This window comes from Myxocyprinus asiaticus, chromosome 4 (assembly GCF_019703515.2).
Source record: "Myxocyprinus asiaticus isolate MX2 ecotype Aquarium Trade chromosome 4, UBuf_Myxa_2, whole genome shotgun sequence".
Taxonomy (NCBI): domain Eukaryota; kingdom Metazoa; phylum Chordata; class Actinopteri; order Cypriniformes; family Catostomidae; genus Myxocyprinus; species Myxocyprinus asiaticus.
In genome coordinates, this window is record NC_059347.1 from 37,798,487 (window position 1) to 37,821,224 (window position 22,738).

General features: G+C 39.2%; 1 protein-coding gene across 3 annotated transcripts; it reads left to right on the forward strand.

Annotated features, from left to right (window-relative positions):
- Positions 1 to 1,139: 1,139 nt before the first annotated feature.
- Positions 1,140 to 21,660, forward strand: LOC127440174 (protein GPR107-like). Of its 3 annotated transcripts, none has more exons than XM_051696629.1 (18): positions 1,140 to 1,286; positions 1,489 to 1,611; positions 1,878 to 1,928; positions 2,308 to 2,396; positions 2,548 to 2,690; positions 3,125 to 3,153; positions 3,281 to 3,337; positions 3,605 to 3,727; positions 4,243 to 4,376; positions 4,570 to 4,645; positions 5,628 to 5,701; positions 5,868 to 5,985; positions 6,201 to 6,331; positions 6,538 to 6,581; positions 9,352 to 9,401; positions 9,965 to 10,048; positions 10,939 to 11,060; positions 20,692 to 21,660. In XM_051696629.1, the coding sequence occupies exons 1-18, from the start codon at positions 1,188 to 1,190 to the stop codon at positions 20,780 to 20,782; spliced, it is 1,638 nt and encodes a 545-aa protein (XP_051552589.1). In that variant the 5' UTR covers positions 1,140 to 1,187; the 3' UTR covers positions 20,783 to 21,660. The 3 variants fall into 3 exon arrangements, with proteins under 3 accessions (XP_051552589.1, XP_051552590.1, XP_051552591.1); XM_051696630.1 differs by having other exon boundaries at positions 1,158 to 1,286; positions 1,425 to 1,611; XM_051696631.1 differs by lacking the exon at positions 1,489 to 1,611 and having other exon boundaries at positions 1,180 to 1,286.
- Positions 21,661 to 22,738: the final 1,078 nt, after the last annotated feature.

Genomic DNA, 22,738 nt, shown 5'->3' on the forward strand with positions numbered 1-22,738 from the left:
TCTCTTTACATCATAACTCTCCTAAAATTTACCATTCATTCCCTTCCAAAGGGACTTTATTCCCTTCTCACTCAATGTGCTCACACTTGTTAAAGAGTGGCCTGCTGACATAGCAACCATGTTAGTTTCCGTTTGTCCTACAAAGGCAAACTCCTTTAAACGAGGCTTGTTTAAAGGAGGACGCTCGGTATACTGCAGCCTTCAAAGGACGCGTCCTACCTAGCACGCAGCCTTCGAAACGAGACACGGCCTATATTGTCTATGGTTTCAGCCGTTACGCTCTCTACAATGATAGAATCGCGAAGGTTTTTCTCAGGCTGAAGGCCAAATTGCATACTATTCATACTACTCTTACTACTTCTGCCATACGTGTCTATGGCAGAAATATTGTATGGTAGTATGTAATTCTGAACTCAGCCTCAGTATTATAAGTTCTATGGCATTATCGTATTTACGACACACGTGCACCAGAGTATTGCTCGTTTTTCATGATCTGCTTGGTCGATGAATTAAAATGTTAGAGATAAGAAGTGAGCTACGAAATTTTTAAGAAAATGTCTTGTATAAGAATGTTATCTTGAAAATCAGTTGCCTATGTGAAATCAGGAGTAAATATATTTCGTTTATGATCGCCTCAAAATGCAAAGAGGTGCAGTTAAAAATTATAAATGACAAATCATTTATCCAACTAACGATGAGAGTAAGATTTAATGTTGTTAACTGAAACATATGCTAATTGGTAATACTGATGTAGAGACAGTGCATTCAATGTGTGTGTATGTATGTGTATTTTGATGCCTTAAAAATTATGTAAAGCCCCTATGCCAATAATTTGCATGTTGTTGTTGTTTTCATGTACATCTATGTACAAGTTGTTACGTCACCTCAGTCTGTAAAGACAATTGTTTTCATAGATATTTACCTTTTTGTTTTATTTAGTTCGTATCTTCTCATTTTCTCAATGCATGTTTTTGTGTGAGAAAAAAAAAATAAGAAAGAAAATCACACACATCTGGGATGGCATGAGGGTGAGTAAATGATGAGATAATTTACATTTTTGGGTGAACTATTCATTTAAGAAACTTTTGAAGGTACGATGACTGTTTTTATTACCCAACCTTGCCATTAGAGGGCGTCGTTCAGTATCTCAGTGAGCCGGAAATAATAACTCGATAGCGGTTTTAAAAATGGCGTCCGGGAAGAGGTGTATATTTACAGTTATAAATGCAATTATTATGGCTCTTATCATAGAAAGTCAATGTCGACTCCATCACCTCATTCTTAAGGTATGTGTACAAAATGCTTAGAATGTACATGGAAATATAAAAACAGAAAGAGTTACTGCTGTGTTATCATCACTGATACTGAATAGCAACAGATGCTGCTGTCTTATGATCATAATCATGATCGTTTTGTTTTGATAGTGAAAGCCACATTAAGCGAATGATTCAGAGTCCTTCGCCACTAAATACATTTGTTATGTCTCAGGATGACATCCGTCAACGGGTCCATCTGAATACATTCGGCTTTTATAAAGATGGTTACATGAGCATGAGTATGAACAGCTTAAGCTTCTCTCATGGAAAGACGGATAACATTGACAGCTCCACGGTGAGATTCTCTTCCCTGTCAGTCACATTGTCGGCTTTGAGATTCATTCAATGCACCGTAATAATGCCTCTCATTGTAATGATGCCATGTCTTTCTCGCTCTATGCAAAACATTATGCCTCAGAATTACTCCGAACACGAAGTAAATGTTGACCATCACCTGATGTAAATTAGAGTGTGTTGATCAGGAAAACACTGGATGATGTGAGGTTTATTTATGACCCATAAACGTCTTTCTCACTGTTTCTGATGTGATTGTTTTTACAGATTGGTTTCAGTTTAGATCGCGCGAGCAATAATGGCTTCTCCACATATCTGGTTAGTATCTGTCTTATGTCCATTTGAATAAAATATGTTATTTTTCTATATATCGTATAAATTTAAATTCTATTACAAACTGAATGCATAATGAAACTGAAAATATTAATCTTAGTTGCTTTATAGTTTGGGTGTCACATTTGATAACTGTGCCTGTAGATTCTTTAATTGCATAAATTAACAGGGTATGATTTGAATGTTGTTGTGTTTTTTTATTTTATTTTTTATTTTTTTGCAATGCAAATTAAGGCTCTCTCAGAAGTATGACATGAGTCATACCATATAATATTAAATTAAATCTAATGTTAAATGTGTAATTTGTTGGATGATCTTTCAGTAAAGTTAAATAATTTTTTTTATCTGTCTTTTAAACATACAGGATGAAGGTCTTGACTATTGTCCTCTGAAAAAAGATCCAAGCAGTAATTTTGCAGGAGTTCTTCTCTTGCTGGACTTCAAAAATAAACTGTGAGTGGGCTTTAAAAAAAAAAAAAAAACTGCTTGTTCTATTTTGATGTAGCTGTTACTTTAACCTTCTCTCATTAAAGTTAAAATTAAAATCAGTCTGGAAGTATTATGCAGTTTCTGAATGCCCTGCTTTGACTTGCAATACCCACAGAGTGAGGAAGAAGACTTCAGCAGAGTCAGGTGTGTTTCCCAACATTATATCTGTCTTGCTTAAAAACACAGAGGATAAACTGCAGGCTGAGCATGGGAAAGAGGTCCCAGACAAGACACCAGATGACGGATCTCAGCCTGAGGGTAAGTCTCTCTTTACTGAACTGTCAATCACATCATGGGTTATTTCCTCAGACCCACTTTATGGCTGTCCAAAACACTTAAATGAGCATTACCTCCAGAACTACCCTAAATATAGACTTTTTCCACAGAACTGTGGAAGTCTGTTGAGATTATGTGTAATTCTGCTGTTTGTGTTCGGATGTTTTCCAGGACATTCTCCAATTTTTTGTGCTCATTAATTTCAAGACAGTCATATTTTTTATGAAAATATGGCTGCAAATGGGCAAAGTTTTAAATTGTGTTTGTGTTGCAGTCTTTCATTTTGAGCTGTTCTCATTTATATTGTACAAGAAAGCCTGTCATGTAAAGAAATTGTATCTTTGGTTCACATTCATATTTGGTGTCAGTCTAGTTTCAGTGAAGTTTTTCCATTCACTTCTCCATTTAATTTGCAGGGGTTGCTAAATCCAAGCGAGATGTTGAGGTAAGACCTGCCTAAAAAACTTAGCGCAATATGGATCACAGGACTATACATAGTCTTAAAATGTCTGCCTTGTGAGTCTACTCTTAATTGTGCATTAACTGATTTTGATTTTGTAACTCCGCTCCAGAACAAGGCAGAAGATACCTATCCCCTTCAGAGCAAGGACCAAGTCTACTCTTTTCAGGTAGGTCAAACATCTTGTACTTTAGCTTAGATTTACATTTATTAAATAATTTAGCATGGTAGTGTTACAGGACAAGAATCTCATAGTTTCCTTCTGGAAGAACTGAAATACCTGTTGCTTAGAGCTCAAGGGGCTCTGTGATATTTAAACCTCTGCAACTCAACCCATGTCTGTCCATTTCAAGATTTTCCAAGGTTTCTAAGTTTACTACTTTTAACCTTTACCTAATTGTGAACTGTGAACTGACTGACTTGTTCTTCTTTTTAGTTTCACTTCAATGTCACAAGAGACGAACAGCAGGGCCTTTATAACTTCTATTTCTATAACTGCTACTCCTTGCCAATAAACCAGGACAGCTCAATGTCAGGTGTGCTGACTTTCAGCATTGATGTGAGTTCCAATGACCATAAATGTCATGCAATCATTGAACCTCCTTCAGCTGTGTCTTGTCTCACAATGTTGCAAATGGATACTACATAATAAAATATTAGGAATAGAATTCTTAATTAACATTATTTTATAAAGGAAATTCATTAAGTGCCATCTTTCCTCTACAAAACAATCCCTGACATGTAAAAACAATAACATAATATTGTTCACTGGGTACTGCGCAGTGATATACACAATAGCTGCAGTATGTGAACAGGTGTTTCAAATCATAACTGTTATAGTATTGTGTATTTTTGTACAGCTGGAACGCTGTATTGCATCGAGAACTGAAACAATCCATATTTTATAATATGCAATTTGCTTGAATTCTAACCAAATTTGAAATTGTATAATAATTGGTGACTCCCACTGAAAAGCCACCAAGGTAGATTAAATGCCTTTTAACATGTGGAATCACCTTTTTATGTTTATAATGTGGAACTGTTGCAAGTTAAAATGATGTGATATGATTTCAGATCAACATAGAGGAGAAGAATCCAGACAGCTACCTCTCTGCTGGAGAGATTCCTTTGCCTAAACTTTACATCTGCATGTCCATGTTCTTCTTCCTCATTGGCTCCCTGTGGGTTCATGTTTTGCGCACTAATAGGTAAGTGCTAAAGTAGAAGGTTTAACTTGTATTTATTTTGCATAGTTAAATTTTCTGTTTGGCTGTTTTGTACCTCTTACAAAAAATGACCAGTAGAGGGCAGCAAAAACATTTCTGGTATTGTGTACATTAAAAATAAGTCAAACAGATTATTGATTTACTGTGTGTACTTTTCTTGCTTTGTGTCTTAAAGTGCTGATGTTTACAAGATACATTGGCTGATGGCTGCTCTTCCATTCACAAAATCACTTTCCCTTATTTTCCATGCGGTGAGTTTTTGCCCTGTGACCTCTTTTATTTTCATATGTGAACAGGTCTGGGTTTTTTTGTGAAGCTTCTGGGATATATTAAAAAAAAAAAAGTTGTTTGGCAGGATCCAAAGCTCAGAATATCTATTTTAATGAGTGACAGTGATTATATATATATAAACTGTGCATATACTGTATATTACAGGACATTTTTTATCAACATCACTCTGATGTTGCTGCCTCTTGAAAAGTGTGAGTTATACCCTGTACCATCAATCAAGGGATGGGTTAAAGGGGTCATGACATGAGGAATCAAATCCTTGATTTTTTTTAATATATAAGAGGTCATTGTACTATAAAAACATACTGTAAGTTTCAGAACTCAAAACTTCCTCCTCACTGCAAAAAAATAAAAAAAAATTATAATTTGTTGAAACCAAGCTGCCTCAACGGTTCGTTCTCTATTTCCTCCACATTGAGATGATGTGACTGTGGTAGACATTTGCATCTGACTACCTCCACAACAACACATCAATGACTACTTTACCTGATCACTTCCGTAGCCCTGCCCAGTAGCGGTGAGCAGTGAGATGCAAGGAGCGAGCAGGTCAGTCAAGAGCCAGTCATAAGAGTGGGTGTTTACTGTCAAGTCTTAAAGGAGAAGCAGTACCAAAACCAAAAAGTGAACCTCAAGGAACATATTAGAATAAAAAAAGACATGTCATTACCCCTTTAAATCATAATTTATAAACCATATCCATCTGCACTGTGAACCATACAATTGTATTGACCATGATTTTTAGTAACCGGTTTAAAGGCAGAGAGATTGGGATGACTTTCTGCATGCATTGATCTATAAAAGACAGTATACTGTACATGCAAAGCCGTGATAATTTGTTCAGATAAGGTCTTCAACAATGCTGGAGCTAGGTACCTGAAGCAAAAAGCAGGCTGATTCTATTCATTTTATTGGTTTTTCCAACATTATATTCTTGTGTTACAGATTGACTACTACTACATTTCCAATCAGGGCTTTCCTATCGAAGGCTGGGCTGTGGTCTATTACATTACTCACCTGTAAGTTCAAGCCGGGAATACGGTACTGTCAAATAAGAAAAACCCTGAATCAACATGACTGCATAGATATGTTTTTGCTCTCAGAAAAAGTAGTTAAGTCGTGATTGGTGTTTTAGGTAAAAGTCCCTGTACCATCATTTACTAGCAAACTTTTTGTTTTGTGCAGACTAAAGGGGGCGCTGTTGTTCATTACTATAGCATTAATAGGAACCGGCTGGGCCTTTGTCAAGCATATCCTCTCAGATAAGGACAAGAAGATCTTCATGATTGTCATTCCCCTGCAGGTATTGGTCTTTTTGTTTACTTGTAAACACCCGCTCAGAGTAGTGTTTCTGCAAAGTGTTGTGTGGTGACTAAAGGTACATTAAAATGTGTGATGAAACATTAAAATATGTTTTTAAAACATTAGCAGATATGTACACTATATGGTACTACTAGCCTCTGAGGATAACAGAGTAGTAATGATTGTAATGTTACAGTTTTGGCCTTGTGATATCAGGTTCTGGCCAATGTGGCATACATCATTATTGAGTCCACAGAGGAGGGCTCCAGCGAGTATGGTCTGTGGATGGAGATCCTGTTTCTGGTAGATCTGCTGTGCTGCGGGGCAATTCTCTTTCCAGTCGTCTGGTAAGTGGTCTTCTTGCCTGTCCTTTTGATGTGGCCCAGATTACTTTTTTTTTTTTTTAATTATATAATTTCTAGGCTAATAGACCCAATGTTTGTATCATAGGAATATATGATTAGCTCTTATTGCTTTTTAATCTTTTAGTAGTTGATTTGACCATTCCTTTTGTTTGATGTTTTGTCGTCTAATGTTTGTGTTGGATTGGTAGGTCCATAAGACATTTACAAGAGGCATCAGCGACAGACGGGAAAGGTATGTTGAAATAACAGAGCAATTTTCAATCAGAATTATAGAAAAAACTGCCATTGATGATACCTATGTTGTTAATACACAGAAACATTCTCATACAAAATTCATATCTAGCATTTTTAAGGGGCTTCTTACGATCATCTGTGAATGCTGTTGCTAATTTTTTGCAACTTTTAAGTCATTTTAAATGAGTTTCCTAATGCTTTCTTTGGTAGTTTGAGCTGTCACTGTTAGCTCTTCTCTACATAATTTATTCATAACCCGCTTTATGAACACTTTATTCATAAGTCTTTACGCCATTGTGCTGTCCACCAGAATGCACAGTTCAAGACATGATGCTGAAACACAAGTTTACCAGTGGCGATTGCTTTAAGACTACATGGGAAGCACTGCTTCCCTTAAAATTTCATTAAAATTTTTCAATGACATGCTTATCAAATTGCATATAATCTCTCAATAATTTAAATAATTATGGTCCCAGTTCATTATGTTATGTAACAAAAGTGTGCAATAGCATACAACACTTTCGCTATGTTCGTACCATTCTGTCCGTCGGGGTTAATGGACGCACAGCCCATAGAAGTCTAAGGCAGATACGTGTCCCACTGAGATCAGTGGAGCGAAAGATCGATGTTCATTGGACAAGAGACTCTAAACATGTAATTTTGGGTCCCGCCCGGATGCCCTGCATCTCTGGGAGTCTGCTGGAGCTTCATGAGCACCAGAGAGCTCTACAGTCTGGTTCCAGAAATAAAAATCCCATTCATTTATCCCATAGATGAATTGACTTTCAATAATAACTAATAAACCTTTAGAGGCAGACCTACCTTGAGCTACGAGGTTGTTCATCAGTGGTATATGCTTCCATTGAAGCCATCCGTATGCGTTATTTCAACTTCAATGTTTAAAAATCGTAATTCATGGCAAAACAAAACGACATTACCCATGGTCCAGCAGAGAAAGCTTCACCAATCAGAGAACCGCGGACAATAAAGCCCACGAAACGTGCCTCAAAGCGATGGCACACTACCATGATGCACTGTGAAGGTGTAGTTATTACATTTTGACTGTAACTCACTTTACGGGACTAGAGGTCGACCGAGAGTGGATTTTGTCGATACCGATAACCAAGGTGGTGGAAAAGACCGATAACTGATTAATCGGCCAACTATTTGCAACTATCAGCATAGATAGTTCCAAAAAGCAACTATCGGCACTGATTAATCGGTAAAACCGATATATCAGTCTACCACTAGTTGGGATTGTGCTAGTAAAAATATTTACTGAGAAATTTCTCTTTTATTGCTTGATGGTTTTGGGGTGGAAAAACTGATCCTGCCAGTGATGCTGTTTCTTGCATGTGCTCTGCCACCTTGCACGGTTGCCTGTTGTGACAGCAGATGCCAGGCAGCTTGTAAATGTCATAGCTCAGAGAAACCAACCTGGGATATGACTTTATCCTACCCCCAAATCCAGGGAATGGAAATACAGATTTAACCCTGCAGCAAGGGATCTGTGCAAATTCCATCATCTGGGAAGAAGATGCCAAAACCCCTCCCAACAAGTCTGATATTAGTGAGGCAGTTTTTACATGAATGTACATGCTTGCATGACCTGTATTCCAGCTTAATAATTGATTTTAAAGCACATAATTAGCATGACTGTTTTGTACACTATTACCAAAGCATCAATACAAATAACAAAAAGCAGTGTACAGAAAAAGTAACTATAATAAAACAGAAATAATATTCTGTCTTATTTTCTTCCTGTACATTTGTTTGTACAAATGAGTCTAACTGTTTTATATTAATGAATTCAACAGATTGAATTTTAGCCGATTTTTAAAACTTTTTATTTTGAGACCATTAACATCTCCTGTGGCTTGGGACTACATTGTTCTTTAATATCTCAAGCCTTAACACTTCCTTACATACTGATGAAATATTTCATCTGATCGGATACAAGACAGTCTAGTTGCTTCAAGTTAAACTTGTAACATATAGCCGGAAAATGAGCGAACAATTATCCCAGACTAGTGGTTTAATCATATAGTATGTAAAAAAAAAAAAAAATTAAACCCCCTGCTAAGAAAGAACACTATATGGAGAGAGTTTTACAACTTCTTGCTGTGCTTTGTCTCAGACTTTTGCATTAGCTAGAAAAAAAAGGTGATTTCAGGTTATGCTGTCTTTATTTGAAAGTTTTTGTGATCCCTAAGAATGTCTGTTAACAAAATGCTTACAATGTTTTTTTCCAACCAGTATTTTTGGGTTTATGAACGAGCAGCGTGCGTGTGTGATCAGAACTCTGAATCAAGCAGGTTATTCCCATAGCCCCAGTGTTTGTGTCCTAATTTTTGCTACTGGAAAAATGATGCTCTCTCCAAAAAATCACAAAATTGGTCATATTTAGCCACAATATTTCAGACACCAAATACTATTATAATACAAAAGCAAAGCATGGTCGTGCAACAATATACAGTACATAAGTTCTACTATAAATATTAGTATAATGCTATACTGAAAATATACCTAAAAAAGTTCTCTCCAGATAGTCACCACTCTCTTTTTTTCCCCCTCAAATAATAATTGTTTCAGTGCTGCCAAGCACTTTCATCTTCTGCTTCTCCCTCACAATAAAAAAAAAAAAATTCAAACCGTTTTCACAGCAGGAGCGAGAACCACAGTAATTGAAGCATGAACGGTAACAGGACAACTCGTCCACTCTCTCTGCTTTAATCTTAATGGTTTGGCTTTTGTCTTTCTCTTTGTAGCTGCCATCAATCTGGCTCAACTGAAACTTTTTAGGCACTACTATGTGATGGTATGTATTCACTTCACCATCTCTTACTATCTGTCATTCTCACTCTTATCCAGACATTCAGACACACAGCTTTCAAATGGAAACGTGCCTGGTGCTTGCTTCTGTGTGGGGTTGACTCTCTGTCATGGCACGTTTATTAGACTTATTATTTCTCCTAGATGTATTAAATAGTGACAGTAGTCTCTTTTTTTTAAATGCATTCATTCATCAGAGGCTGTATAAATACAGGACTTTCATGGAAATGTATTGCACTTAAGAAATTACAGGCTGCCTCGATGTGAATTCCACTCAACTGCATCACCCCAAAGGGTTTAATTATCATAGCGATTAACAAATGCCAACATATTCGTTGCACCATTTGGTTGATGACCCTGAGTGACATCTGTCTATTATAGTATTGGAAATGTTCCCTTATGAAAATTCACCTTTGTCAGTGTATGCCGTCTTTGCATTTCAATGTCTTATCTACCATAATTTAAGCATTTATCTAATCCTTTAGATAAATGTATCACTCCTCTGTCACTATGTTCTTTTCTCACCTGCTCTTTCTTTCTCTTTCACAGATTGTATGCTATATTTATTTCACCCGCATCATTGCCAGTCTCATCAAGGTCATTGTCCCCTTCCAGTGGAAGTGGCTCTACCAGGTGAGTGATAGCAGCTTTTGTCAATCTTTACGAATTTAACAGAAAACTTTTATGAAAAATTAATAAAAGTGCAGTAAAGACTTAATTCACAACAAGCATAGACTTTAAAGATGTTAAAACAAAACAATGCATCCCAATGGACCCCTTTCACACTGAATGCATGCAAGTTCAAAACAATATACTGTTTTGAACTTTTTTCATTAAGGGAAGTTAATGGAGACTGGTGTCTGTTTCGTCTTCCTTCAGTTACGCAAACTTTCCTTAGAGGCTTACAAAATTTTGTGCAATAAGTCCATGTGACAAGCCAAATTCTTATGTAAATCTTCAGGAAGTTCTTCCAAATGCACGTCAACAGTCTATGACAGGCATCACCAAGGGAATATAAAGCATGGTTCTTGCTTTTTTTTATCTGCTGTCCTAATTATCTGTTTGATTTGTCTGTAGTAAATGTTTGAACAAAAGTGTTTTTACGAAACCATAGTGTATTATTTTTGCAGTTGTTGTTGTTACTACATCATATATTTGGGTCACGGGACTATTCCTGTGTTTACTGTATGACTGTATGCATACTACTCACCTGCATGCCTAAAGAATGTACTTTTTTACTGGCCGAGAAATATGTTAATAATCAAATGCAGTACATACTCTTGACTGTGTGCAACTTTGGACGCAGCCAAGGTGTCATCAATTAGCATCATTAAGTTAGGCTTTGAGGTTAGTGTCAGCAATTTAATAAATGAAATGATTAATAAAACTGTTAATAAAATCCATTCATGGATTTTTACAAACCCTGATAATTTTCAACATTCAAAGAAAAACACGAATTTCACAAATAAACACATGTACAATCATTCAGAGTTAATACATTTAGTATTTCCTCCTTTTCTTAGCTGTTGGATGAGCTGGCCACTCTGACCTTCTTCTTTTTAACCGGACACAAATTCCAGCCGGCATCCTACAACCCCTATCTACTGCTGTCTGTTGAAGAAGACGACATGGAGATGGACAATGTGTAAGAAATGATAAATGCCATTAAACACATGCCCAATCCTACTTAAACAAACAGCTGCTTGTGCATCTACACTCACCGAGCACTTTATTAGGTACACCTGTACACCTACATATTCATGCGATTATCTAATCAGTCAATCGTGTGGCAGCAGTGCAATGCATAAAATCATGCAGATATGAGCTTCAATTAATGTTCACATCAACCATCAGAATGGTGCCAAAAACAAAAAACATCCAGTGAGCGGCAGTTCTGCAGACAGAAACACCTTGTTGATGAGAGAGGTAAACGGAGAATGGCTAGACTGGTTCAAGCTGACAGAAAGGCTACTGTAACTCAGATGACCCATTTGTACAGTTGTAATGAGCAGAACAGAAGTTCAGAATGCACAACATGTCAAACCTTGAGGCAGATGGGCTACAATAGCAGAAGACCACGTCGGGTTCTACTTATGTCAGCCAAGAACAGAAAGCTGAGGCTGTGGTGGGCACAGGCTCACCAAAACTGGACAGTTAAAGACTGGAAAAACATAGCCTGGTCTGATAAATCTTGATTTATGCTGAGGTACACAGATGGTAGGCCCACTGCAGCCTCAGCTGCATGATTTTATGCATTGAACTGCTGCCACATGATTGACTGATCAGATAATCGCATAAATAAGGTGTAGAAGTGTTCGTAATTAAGTAATCGGTGAGTGTATATGATAGAAATCTGCAAATTAATGAACACAGTGTGTGATGGAGTGAAATATGTGTGAACATAATAGTTTTTAGTTTTCTTTCTGTCAGTGTGGTATTTTCGACATTTAAAACATTTTTAAAATAGCTGTGACGTAGCACACATGCTCTTGAAATGATGGAGATGTGATGCTTCCAGGGGAACGCAGGTTCGATGCCTGCATTGTGTCCCCCTCTCTCTCCTCTTACCTTTCTGTTGCTTTCAACTGTTTTGTCTATTTAAAGGCATAAAAAGCAATAAGTAAAGCATTTTAAAGCACAGAGAACCAGTGATATCAAGTGACCATTTTTGCACACAACAGATGGAGAAGAGCTGATAGGAGACTGTTACTCAAGATTTTTAAGTGAGGCTCAATAATAACTCTTTAATTTTACATTAGAGAGTCAAGTAATTATAGTCTTTGTCTATGTGTGAGCGTGCGTGCTAGGGCTGGCTATTGATACAGATTTCCCATGTTAAACTAGCGCATGTTAACTAGAGAGGACTCGAATGGCTTTACCTCATCTGTGCGATGCATGATAAGAATGAATTTTTGTTTTGTTTTTGATCAACAACTGACTGTAGAACAGAAAGGGTATTAAAAGAGACAGTATTCAATGACAAATGGGTTGCGTGGATCTCGTCTTGGATGCGCTTGATTAACTTTTACTCTCAACCCGCTGTGAAAGGATCTCGCTGCTGATCACTTCATGACTAAACTACACAATTACTGGTGAGTGAAATGTTAACATTTACCCACCAGTTGCCAAATATATTCACTTTAGTCAAATAGTGCGAAATTTGGTTGCAAATGTGAGTGATTTCCTCTCATTGAAGTAGAGGGTTGCGCATTGAGTGAAAGATCGATCTTGGGATTTAAGAATCGATATTGAGATTGTTCAAATGAAGATCGCGATTAATCGGAAAAACAGTATTTTTACCCACACCTAGTGGTGTTACATACCGTAGCCCTGTTGCGCTCCATTACCAGCTGCAACCTGCTACACACACAGGCTTGCAATGATCCTGACACCTGTCATGGCTCAAGGAGAAGCCCAGAGGGGTTTCTCCTGATTGGAGGATCTGGTAGCCATCCTCATTACATGCCCTAGCTGAAAGCACCTGTCATGCCCCAAGTTTATTTACATGCACACATGCTCCTGTCCTCGCTTCCATGCAGGTCATGTTCTCCTTATACTAAAGCTTTGCCACTTGCTTAATCTGTGCTGCCTCGCCAAATTTAGTGTGTTTTAATAGCTGTGTCTTGCTTCTCTCTTTCAATCTCTATAGTCATTGTCCCTTTTCCCATCCTTCTGATTTTCTTGCTAGGGTCTCGGTGGATCGCATTTCTCTCCACTCCCTGATGTCCAAGTCTTGTTCTGTTCCTTGACAAACCCCCACCCTCCCCCTTCCCCCAAGTCCCCATCTCCCATTCACCCCGCATTCAGCGTCCCCTCAGGCGGTTTGTGCTCTATCCATCCCTACCCCCTTATCCCAGCACTTCCCAAAATAGCACTGTGAATTCATATGTCCTTGTTCCTTGCTTGCACTTTCCCCCCTCTTCTCCTTCCCCTCCTCTCACTTATGTCTCCCACCTGCCTTACAGGACAACATGCTTTGCTCTCACATCCCCTCCTCACAAACTGAATGAGCAGAGTGCTGCCTTGTGGCCTATTTTCCTGAAACTTTTTTGGGTAACTTGGGTGCGGCCTGATTCAGCTGTCCTTATTGAGTCTTACGAAGAACACAGATAAGATGGATGAGGGTAACCATGGAAATGAAGAGCAACACTCTCATGAGCTTTCAGAGTTTGGGTTCAAACTGCCCATTGTTGCTTTTATTTAATGACAAATTTTTGGCTTCCAATTTCCAATATCAGCTTAACTTCTAAGGCCCTTTCACACCAAAAGCGATTATTTGAGATATACAAGATTTTGTATTAAAACAGTGCATTTCTGTGGAACTATCAATGCTGATGTATGTAACTTTTAGGTGTTAAAATGCTTTCTACTATCCCAGCTTAATTTGCTGGGATAACTAAAAGAAAACCATTCATAGGTTGATTTCCTCAAAAAATCTAATCAAAACATTGGTCTGTTTGTTTGAGCATCCCAACCACCTGACACAGCAACATTGACTCAACCAGTGGAGTGGGACTGTTTGTTTGTTTGACTAATGACAGATGGAAAGAATATTCGGGAAAGCTGTTTGAAAACAATGTTTTTTTTTTTCTTTTCTTTTTGGTACATTAGTGCCAGAGAAATGAATAATTTCAGCTTTAACACTGGGCATGAACATTTGCCTGGAGTTTTTGTTGAGACTGAAAATTTTTTTTCTTTGCCTGATGATGAAAATACACCTACCTTTTAAAGAACTTTTAACATTTCCTAAATGTAAATGAGAATTTTTTTTGAATCAGGGGTGATTTTATTTGTGCGATGCTCGTTCCATAAAATAAAACAAAGATCTCACCACATCTGAGAGTGTCAGGTTCTCTCCAAAATTAAGACAGAATTCAGAAATGAACTTTCAATTAAGGGGCAATATTTGCCACCTGGATTTGATTTTCAGGGGCATTTTTTTTTTTTTTTACCTTAATGAGGGCATATTTTTTCTAATCATATAAAAAAAGTTATGTCAAATACTTAAACACTTTAATCAATTTATTAACATAGGTTTTCTTTCGGAGTATATACAGTTGAAGTGAGAAGTTTACATACACTTAGGTTGAAGTCATTAAAACTAATTTTTTAAACACTCCACAGATTTCATATTAGCAAACTATAGTTTTGGCAAGTTGTTTAGGACATCTACTTTGTGCATGACACAAGTAAGTTTTCCAACAATTGTTTACAGACAGATTGTTTCACTTTTAATTGACTACATCACAATTCCAGTGGGTCAGAAGTTTACATACATTACAAGTTAACTGTGCTTTTAAGCAGCTTGGAAAATTCCAGAAAATGATGTCAAGACAATTAGCCAGTTAGCTTCTGATAGGAGGTGTACTGAATTGGAGGTGTACCTGTGGATGTATTTTAAGGCCTACTTTCAAACTCAGTGCCTCTTTGCTTGACATCATGGGAAAATCAGAAGAAATCAGCTAAGACCTCAGAAAAAAATTGTGGACTTCCACAAGTCTGGTTCATCCTTGAAGCAATTTCCAAACACCTGAAGGAACCATGTTCATCTGTAAAAACAATAGTATGCAAGTATAAACACCATTGGACCACGCAGCCATCATACCGCTCAGGAAGGAGACGCATTCTGTCTCCTAGAGATGAACATAGTTTGGTGCGAAAAATGCAAATCAATCCCAGAACAACAGCAAAGGACCTTGTGAAGATGCTGGAGGAAACAGGTAGACAAGTATCTATATCCAGAGTAAAACGAGTCCTATATCAACATAACCTGAAAGGCTGCTCAGCAAGGAAGAAGCCACTGCTCCAAAACCGCCATAAAAAGCCAGAATATACTTTGCAAGTGCACATGGGAACAAAGATCTTACTTTTTGGGGAAATGTCCTCTGGTCTAATGAAACAAAAATTGAACTGTTTGGCCATAATGACCATCGTTAAGTTTGGAGGAAAAAGGGTGAGGTTTGCAAGCTGAAGAACACCATCCCAACAGTGAAGCATGGGGTTGGCAGCATCATGTTGTGGGGATGCTTTGCTGCAGGAGGGACTGGTGCACTTCAGAAAATAGATGGCATCATGAGGAAGAAAAATTATGTGGATATATTGAAGCGACATCTCAAGACATCAGCCAGGAAGTTAAAGCTTGGTCGCAAATGGGTCTTCCAAATGGACAATGACCTCAAGCATACCCCCAAATTTGTGGCAAAATGGCTTAAGGACAACAAAGTCAAGGTATTGGAATGGCCATCACAAAGCCCTGACCTCAATTCGATAGAAAATTTGTGGGCAGAACTGAAACAGCATGTGCGAGCAAGGAAGACTACAGACCTGACTGTTACACCAGTTCTGTCTGGAGGAATGGGCCACAATTCCAGCAACTTATTGTGAGAAGCTTGTTGAAGGCTACCCAAAATGTTTGACCCAAGTTAAACAATTTAAAGGCAATGCTACCAAATACTAACAAAGTGTATGTAAACTTCTGACCCACTGGGAATGTGATGAAATAAATAAAAGCTGAAATAAATCATTCTCTCTACTATTATCCTGATATTTCACATTCTTGAAATAAAGTAGAATTCCTAACTGACCTAAGACAAGGAATGTTTTTTACGATTAAATGTTAGGAATTGTGAAAAACTGAGTTTAAATGTATTTGACTAAGGTGTATGTAAACTTCTGACTTCAACTGAATCTTATGTTTTTTTTTTTGGTGTTGCTACGCATTCTCTCATCTTGTTTGTTGGTTGGCATGGGCGTATATTGCCTCGTTGTCTTGGCGATGTGCGCTCATGCCATTCAGGTGTTTTGTTGTCTTGTGACAGGTGTGTGTATCGCCACGTGTCTTGCATCATACCCCGCCTCCTTGTTTGCCCATTATTAGTTTATTAGTAACACCTGCCCTGTCTTGTTAACCTGTTGATTTCTCTCCCTATTTTAGTCTCCTCATGTTTGCTGTCCAGTGCCAGTTCGTCAAGTCTTGTATGTCTTGTGTGATCCAGTCGGTTGGTCCTGTTTGTACCTCATCCCATCCCTGTCCGGTCCGGTTGGTCCTGGCTCCCCGTTTCCCTCTGCCCCAGCCCTGGATTGTTCGTTTTCCCCTACAGGGTTGTTAATGTTTTATTTTTACTCCTTGTGGGAGTTTATGTTGGTTTTTATTTTTAATAAATAAATCCCCTTTTACCCTGCAATGGTCCTGCCTCTGTATTCCGTGACAGTACAAACTGGCCTAGATGGACCCAGCAGAGTTTTCTTTTTCTTCTTCAACTGGTTCTCCTGCTTGCCAGCATGCAGAGCACGTCAAGAGGCTGCACGGGGTAAGGCAGGAGGACAAGTCCATGTGGGTATATGCCCTAGAGTTTTTGTCTTTGTCCTCGGGTCTGGGATACAATTAGACCTGCCTAATTAATCTTTTTTGGGCAGGTCTGAATGAACCTATTAGATATTGTGTCCCAGAACAGGGTGAGGATGAGTACTTTCTCATGGCAGTCAGGCAATCCCTTAAATGGGAGGAAGTTATCACAGCCGGTGCCTCTGGAGACTTCCCATCCTCATCCCAACCCTAAGAAGAGGGCAATCCCCACACAGAGATGGACGCCTCTGCCATTTCCCCTGCACCTCAAAGGAGGAAGCGGAGAGGGAAGCCCAGCCCATCGGCCAAGTCCACCACTGCTGACCACCTGGAGACGGTGGCCATACTTCCCTCCGCCTGGAGGAGGAGGAGGAGGAGGAGGACACCTACTCCTCAGTCGCTGACAGCGCCCATGTCCACGGAGGCCATTCCCCTGTCGCTGCCAGCACCCATGACCATGGAGTTCGTTCCCCTGCTGCTGCCAGTGCCAATGCCTGCCACGGCCAACAAGCTTGCACCCACGCCTGCCATGGCCAACGAGCCAGTGCCCACGCATGCCATGGTCAACAAGCCAGTTCCTGAAGTCTCGTCAGTCCCAGAGCCAGCATCTGAAGCCTTGTCCGTCCCAGAGCCGGTGTCTGAAGCCTCGGCCATCCCAGTGCAGCGTCCTCGGTCATGCTCCCACAGCAAGGCTGTTCCCCTGCCACTGCCAGTTCCCACAACCACAGAGGTCGTTCCCGTCACTGCCTGTGCTCACAACCACGAAAGCTGTTCCCCTGCCAGTGCCCACGGCCACGGAGGTCGTTCCCCTGTCACTGCCTGTGCTCAAAGCCACGAAGGCTGTTCTCCTGCCACTGCCAGTGCCCCTGGCCACAGAGGCCATTTCCCTGACACTGCCTGTGCTCACAGCCACAAAGGCTATTCCCCTGCCAGTGCCCATGACCATGGAGGTGGTTCCCCTGTCACTGCTCATGACCAAAGGGACCGTTCCCCAGTCTCTGCTAGTGTTCACAGCCACGGAGGTGGTTCCCCCGAGCCTTCTAGGCTCCGCCCCCTGAGCCGCTCCCTCCTGAACCCTGTCCAGTGGCCTCCACCCAGTACTCTGTCCCCTCTGCCCTAATGCTACCTCCCAGACTGCCAGACCCTACCTCTGCCCTGAGGCCTCCTCCCAGGCCGCCAGACCTTACCTTTGCCCTGAGGCCTTCTCCCAGGCCACCAGACTCTGCCTCTACCCTGAGTCCTCCACCCAGGCTGCCAGACCCCGCCCCTTTCCTTAAGTTCCCTCTTTTGTTTCCTCCCTTTCTGTTGTGTGTTCTGTTTTATGTTAGTGCTCATTTGTCTGTCTTGTATATTGTTTGATGTTCCCGTGTTGGGATGCCGGGGGAGGGGTACTGTCACGGTCGTGTCACTGTCAGACTGTGTTTTTGTCTGACAGGACCGTGGTATTATCATCCCATGTCTGTCTTGTTTCGTTGGCTGTCTTTGTGTGAGCGCGCGGTTTCAGTTGTATTCCCTGCTGTGTGCTCTTCAGTCCATCTTGTTTCACGTCGGGAGCACGGTGTCTGGATCCTGACTTCCTGTCTGGTTCGGTTTTGGTCTGTTTTGGGATCCAGACACTCATGCTCCATGTCTGTCTGTTATTGATATGGGTGCATCACGCTTATGTCATCTTGGCAGCACGCACTCACTGCAATATTTTGTCTGTCTCTCGCAAACACTGGTGCGCCTCGCGTCGCACTCACGTTGCGTTGTGCACCCGGGTCGCGAGCTGTCTTCATGTAGTGCTGAGGTTCGGTCACTTCAGTCTAAGGTGTCGGGTGTGTGTGTGTAGCTGAACTCTCGCACAGGACACACACACACTCACACACACACTTGTTTTTGTCACCTGTTGCGTGCATCGCGTAGCGTTTGCCTCGCGATGTATGCTCAGGTCTCGCTTAGTGTGAGAATACGTGGCATCGCTTTGTTCGGCGTTGCTACGCATTCTTTCGTCTTGTTTGTCGGTTGGCATGGGCGTATATTGCCTCATTGTCTTGGCGAAGTGCGCTCATACCATTCGGGTGTTTTGTTGCCTTGTGAGAGAACGTTGCTTTGTTTTGTTTCTGTATCGCTCCGTGTCTTTCTGTCTTGTGCCATACCCCGCCTCCTTGTTTGCCCATTATTAGTTTATTAGTCACACAAGTTTGTCTTGTTTCCAGACTTGTGTGATCCAGTCAGTCTTGTGTAGTCAGTTGGTCCTGTTTGTTCCTCATGGGCCTTGTCTGGTCCGGTTGGTCCTGGTTCCCTGTTTCCATCTGCCCCAGCCCTGGATTGTTCGTTTTCCCCTACGGGGTTGTTTATGTTTTATTTTTCCCCCTTGTGGAAGTTTATGTTGGCTTTTGTTTTTATAAATACGTCCCATTTTACTCTGCAATTGGGGCCAGCCTCTGCATTCCGTGATATAAAACACAAGAATTTCGGGGACGTTTTTGTCACTTTTAGTGGCATTTTTGCCCCGAGTCCTGGCTGTCAGGGCACCTGTTAACATAACCTGACTTTAACAGGTTCCTGGCATTTTATGCTTTGTGTCTCAGTGGAGACCTGTTTTGGCACTGCAGTCTATGGCAGCCTCTGGCCATGTGGTGAATGTTTTCACAGTTTCCTTGAAGTTGATCCCTGCTGAGATCCTATTCTGTTGCATGAGTTTTGGATTTCTCGAGAACCATTGAATTTACAGAAGTATTGCATCCTAAAATTTAAGTAATTTAGCCATTATCCAAAGTGTATCAATGTACTATATTTGAACTCTCTTTGACATATTTGCATCCAGTTTGACTCTTGTCTTTCTGAAATCTTCAGTGTCCTCTTAATGGTGTCCTTGAAACTCTGCTTATTGGTATGTTTATAACATGGACATACTGTATATTACATTGGGGCTCATTCATGAGATGTTGTTTGTTTAACCATGACATTATCAACAATGTTTTCTCCTCTATTAAACAATATACAGTACATTTAAATGACCTAAATTAAAATGCATATCAAAAGATGAACCCTGTGTTGGTTCAACAACAGTAGGTCCTCAGATGTGTTTTTCATCTAATCAGTGAACAGTTTGTTGATACCAGTATGGCCATATGCAGTCCAAGCTGTGTTCATATAATTATTAGGAACAGAAGGGCATTGAGTGGGAAAGCAAAGAAGTTTTGTGTGTGTGTGTGTGTGTGTGTGTGTGTGTGTGTGTGTGTGTGTGTCTCACTTGGTCTCAGAACATTCTGTCCATGTTTGCCTCTGATAAAGAATGCTTACCCAGTGAACTCATGGTCACATTTTTTTTGTAATGTATAATTTATTATTTTAATTACACATGAAACTTATAATACAATTTGGTGCTCCCCCTTAGGAAGGGGGGAAAAAACCCACAAAAAAAGACCAATAAAAAATAATGAAAATGTGAATGTTATGGTGGTTTAGATGTTTCAGTCTGTGAATCAGAAGGTCTAGAAATCGTTCAGAAAGTGAATTACATGTATGAAAAATATATGTACATTTTCAATGTTTAAGCCTTCTTAGAAATTATAACGATTATTAAGACTTTGGTTTATTTTGAAAGAAACATTCTGTCTTTTATTAATTAAACATAAGTTATGAGTATGCTAGCTGAAGGGCTTTCCTCAAAAATTGGGACAGTTGGAATTTTTCCAGGACCTGTTTTCATTTAGTTTTTCAGAACAGCATTACTGATCCAGGTTCAGCTTCCTTCATGTCCACACAAGTAAGCAAATCTGGTCTAAAAACACAGCTTTAGCTCTAGAGTCCATTTTGTTGGTCACCTTATGGTGCTGCAAGTGAGAAATTAGGAGATAGTTTTTAGTCTCTGAGAACACAGTGCTACCTAATGGCGAGCTTGGATTGTTTTGGTTGTTAATGTCTCTTCTCTCTTTCATGGCAGGGTATTTACCTCAACAGCAATGGGAGAGGGCATTAAGAAAGTGAATAAGTTATCAAACGGGACACCAGAGGAGAGGGATAGCATGGCATGATGCGAGAAAGTTATCTGTCGGTGTGCCTCTGGACTTTGTGACCAGCTACGGACATTCTTGAAGAAGAGCTTAACAGTTTCATGTGCAAAATTCCCAATGGACCTTCTCTCATGATCACATGTGAAGACATAGCGTTCCAGATCCATATATATATGTATATATCTATCTCTGTAAATGTTGCACAGACAGTATGGAGACTTCACACCACATTTCTCTCTCATTCCTTTTGCCACTGTAGTTTTAATTGAAATGCTTGGTGTTGTGCTTTTTAATTTTATCTTAAAAGTGTGTGTAGGATTTTAACATTTGGTTGTTCGTTTTTATTTATTTATGACTTTCCTATGCATTGCTTGATCACTCTGTGGCACTTTAACACTCCAGTCAAGAGAAAGCATCTGGAGTCACTGGGATGTGTAGAAAACTGCAATCTTGGTGACGTCTCTTTCAGCTATTAAATGATAATTACCTTCTCTGAATTTTCAGAATTAATCATTTTTTATGTTATTGTGCAGGCCCCAGAAAAAAAAACATGCATGCTTAACCCAGATTAATGCGTCACAGAGAATAAAATGTACAGTTCTCAAGCTTAATCAGGATTTGATGACAGATGCTTTATATTTCCACAGTATTTTTGGATTATGAATATGAATGACAATGGACATTAATGAAATTTAACCTGCATGAGACTGGGTGCCTGGAACCGTGTATTTGAAATGTACCAAATATTTGGATTAAAAAGATTTCAGGGTTCTTGTAATTTATGGTTGTTGTTAATGTAATATAGGATTTTATTTTGATGTTTAATATTTTGCTTATTTTCAGATATTTTTGAGCAAGCTTTATCAAATTGTTTTTCAGTATTAAACTGTGCAATGGTTTATTTTGTATTTGTCTCTACATTTTATTAAAAGCATGTATATACAGTATTATGTGAAATCAATACTGTATAGTTTCTATATAGTAAAGAACTAACTGTAAACAGAAGGCCAATCAGACACCGACCTCCTGATCCCTGATTTAAAAAAATATTTTCTTTTCTACCTTAAACACAGATATGGAATACACAGAAAATGTAATTAAATAACTTTTGCAGTTATTGCATTTGAATGTCTTAAATACTTTTTAGCTTGATTTTTATGACAACATTTTTATGTTTACCATAAGTGATCATAACAAAGAATGTAATTCTGAGGTAGTATCTTATGAGGCTTGAACACCGTAAACATTTGACAGCACTCTATCAAACAGAATGCTTATAATTAATTCACATGTCTCGAGTGCTCACGTCTATTTAAGTGCCATTAAAAACATCTGATGTTGACAAAATGTCAGTGAGGGACTAATGCAGAGATTGGGAAAATTGCAAATGTTTATCCTATTCCCTTTATGCCTGCTTTTGTAATGTTTCTCACTAGTTTTATTTTTTTTATTTTTTTATTTTATTTGAATGTTCCCTTAATACAAATAAGGGAATCTGGAGCAAGCTTCAATAATAAATTTTGTAAGCGTTGCAGTGAAGCACAAAGACATGCGTTGGATGGTCAGCCTTACAGAGGAGACAGTGGAATAGAGAGATGCTTCTATTTTGCTCCTGATGTGACAAATTTAATTCCTTGTTTGGAATCGGTAATATTAAATTACCAAAAGATCCTTGATTATGTGCTACTCAGTTACACTCATTTACCTCATATTCATACAATTCTTTTGTAGCTCTCATGATTAAAGAACCTAAGGTCACATGGATGGTCTGTTTCCAACATGACAGTTTGGTAGTAAGAAAACCACTTCTTAGCATAAATTTTAAACTCAGTTCCTGCATCTACAGTTTGGAGATTCCACGAGCAGGTGGTAATAAATTTCACGTCCAAACTCTGAAAATGTTGTGGAACATCAAATTATGTCCCTGATTATCAGAGTTGTATAGCCGTCTTATGAATTTATTTTTTTATTATTAGA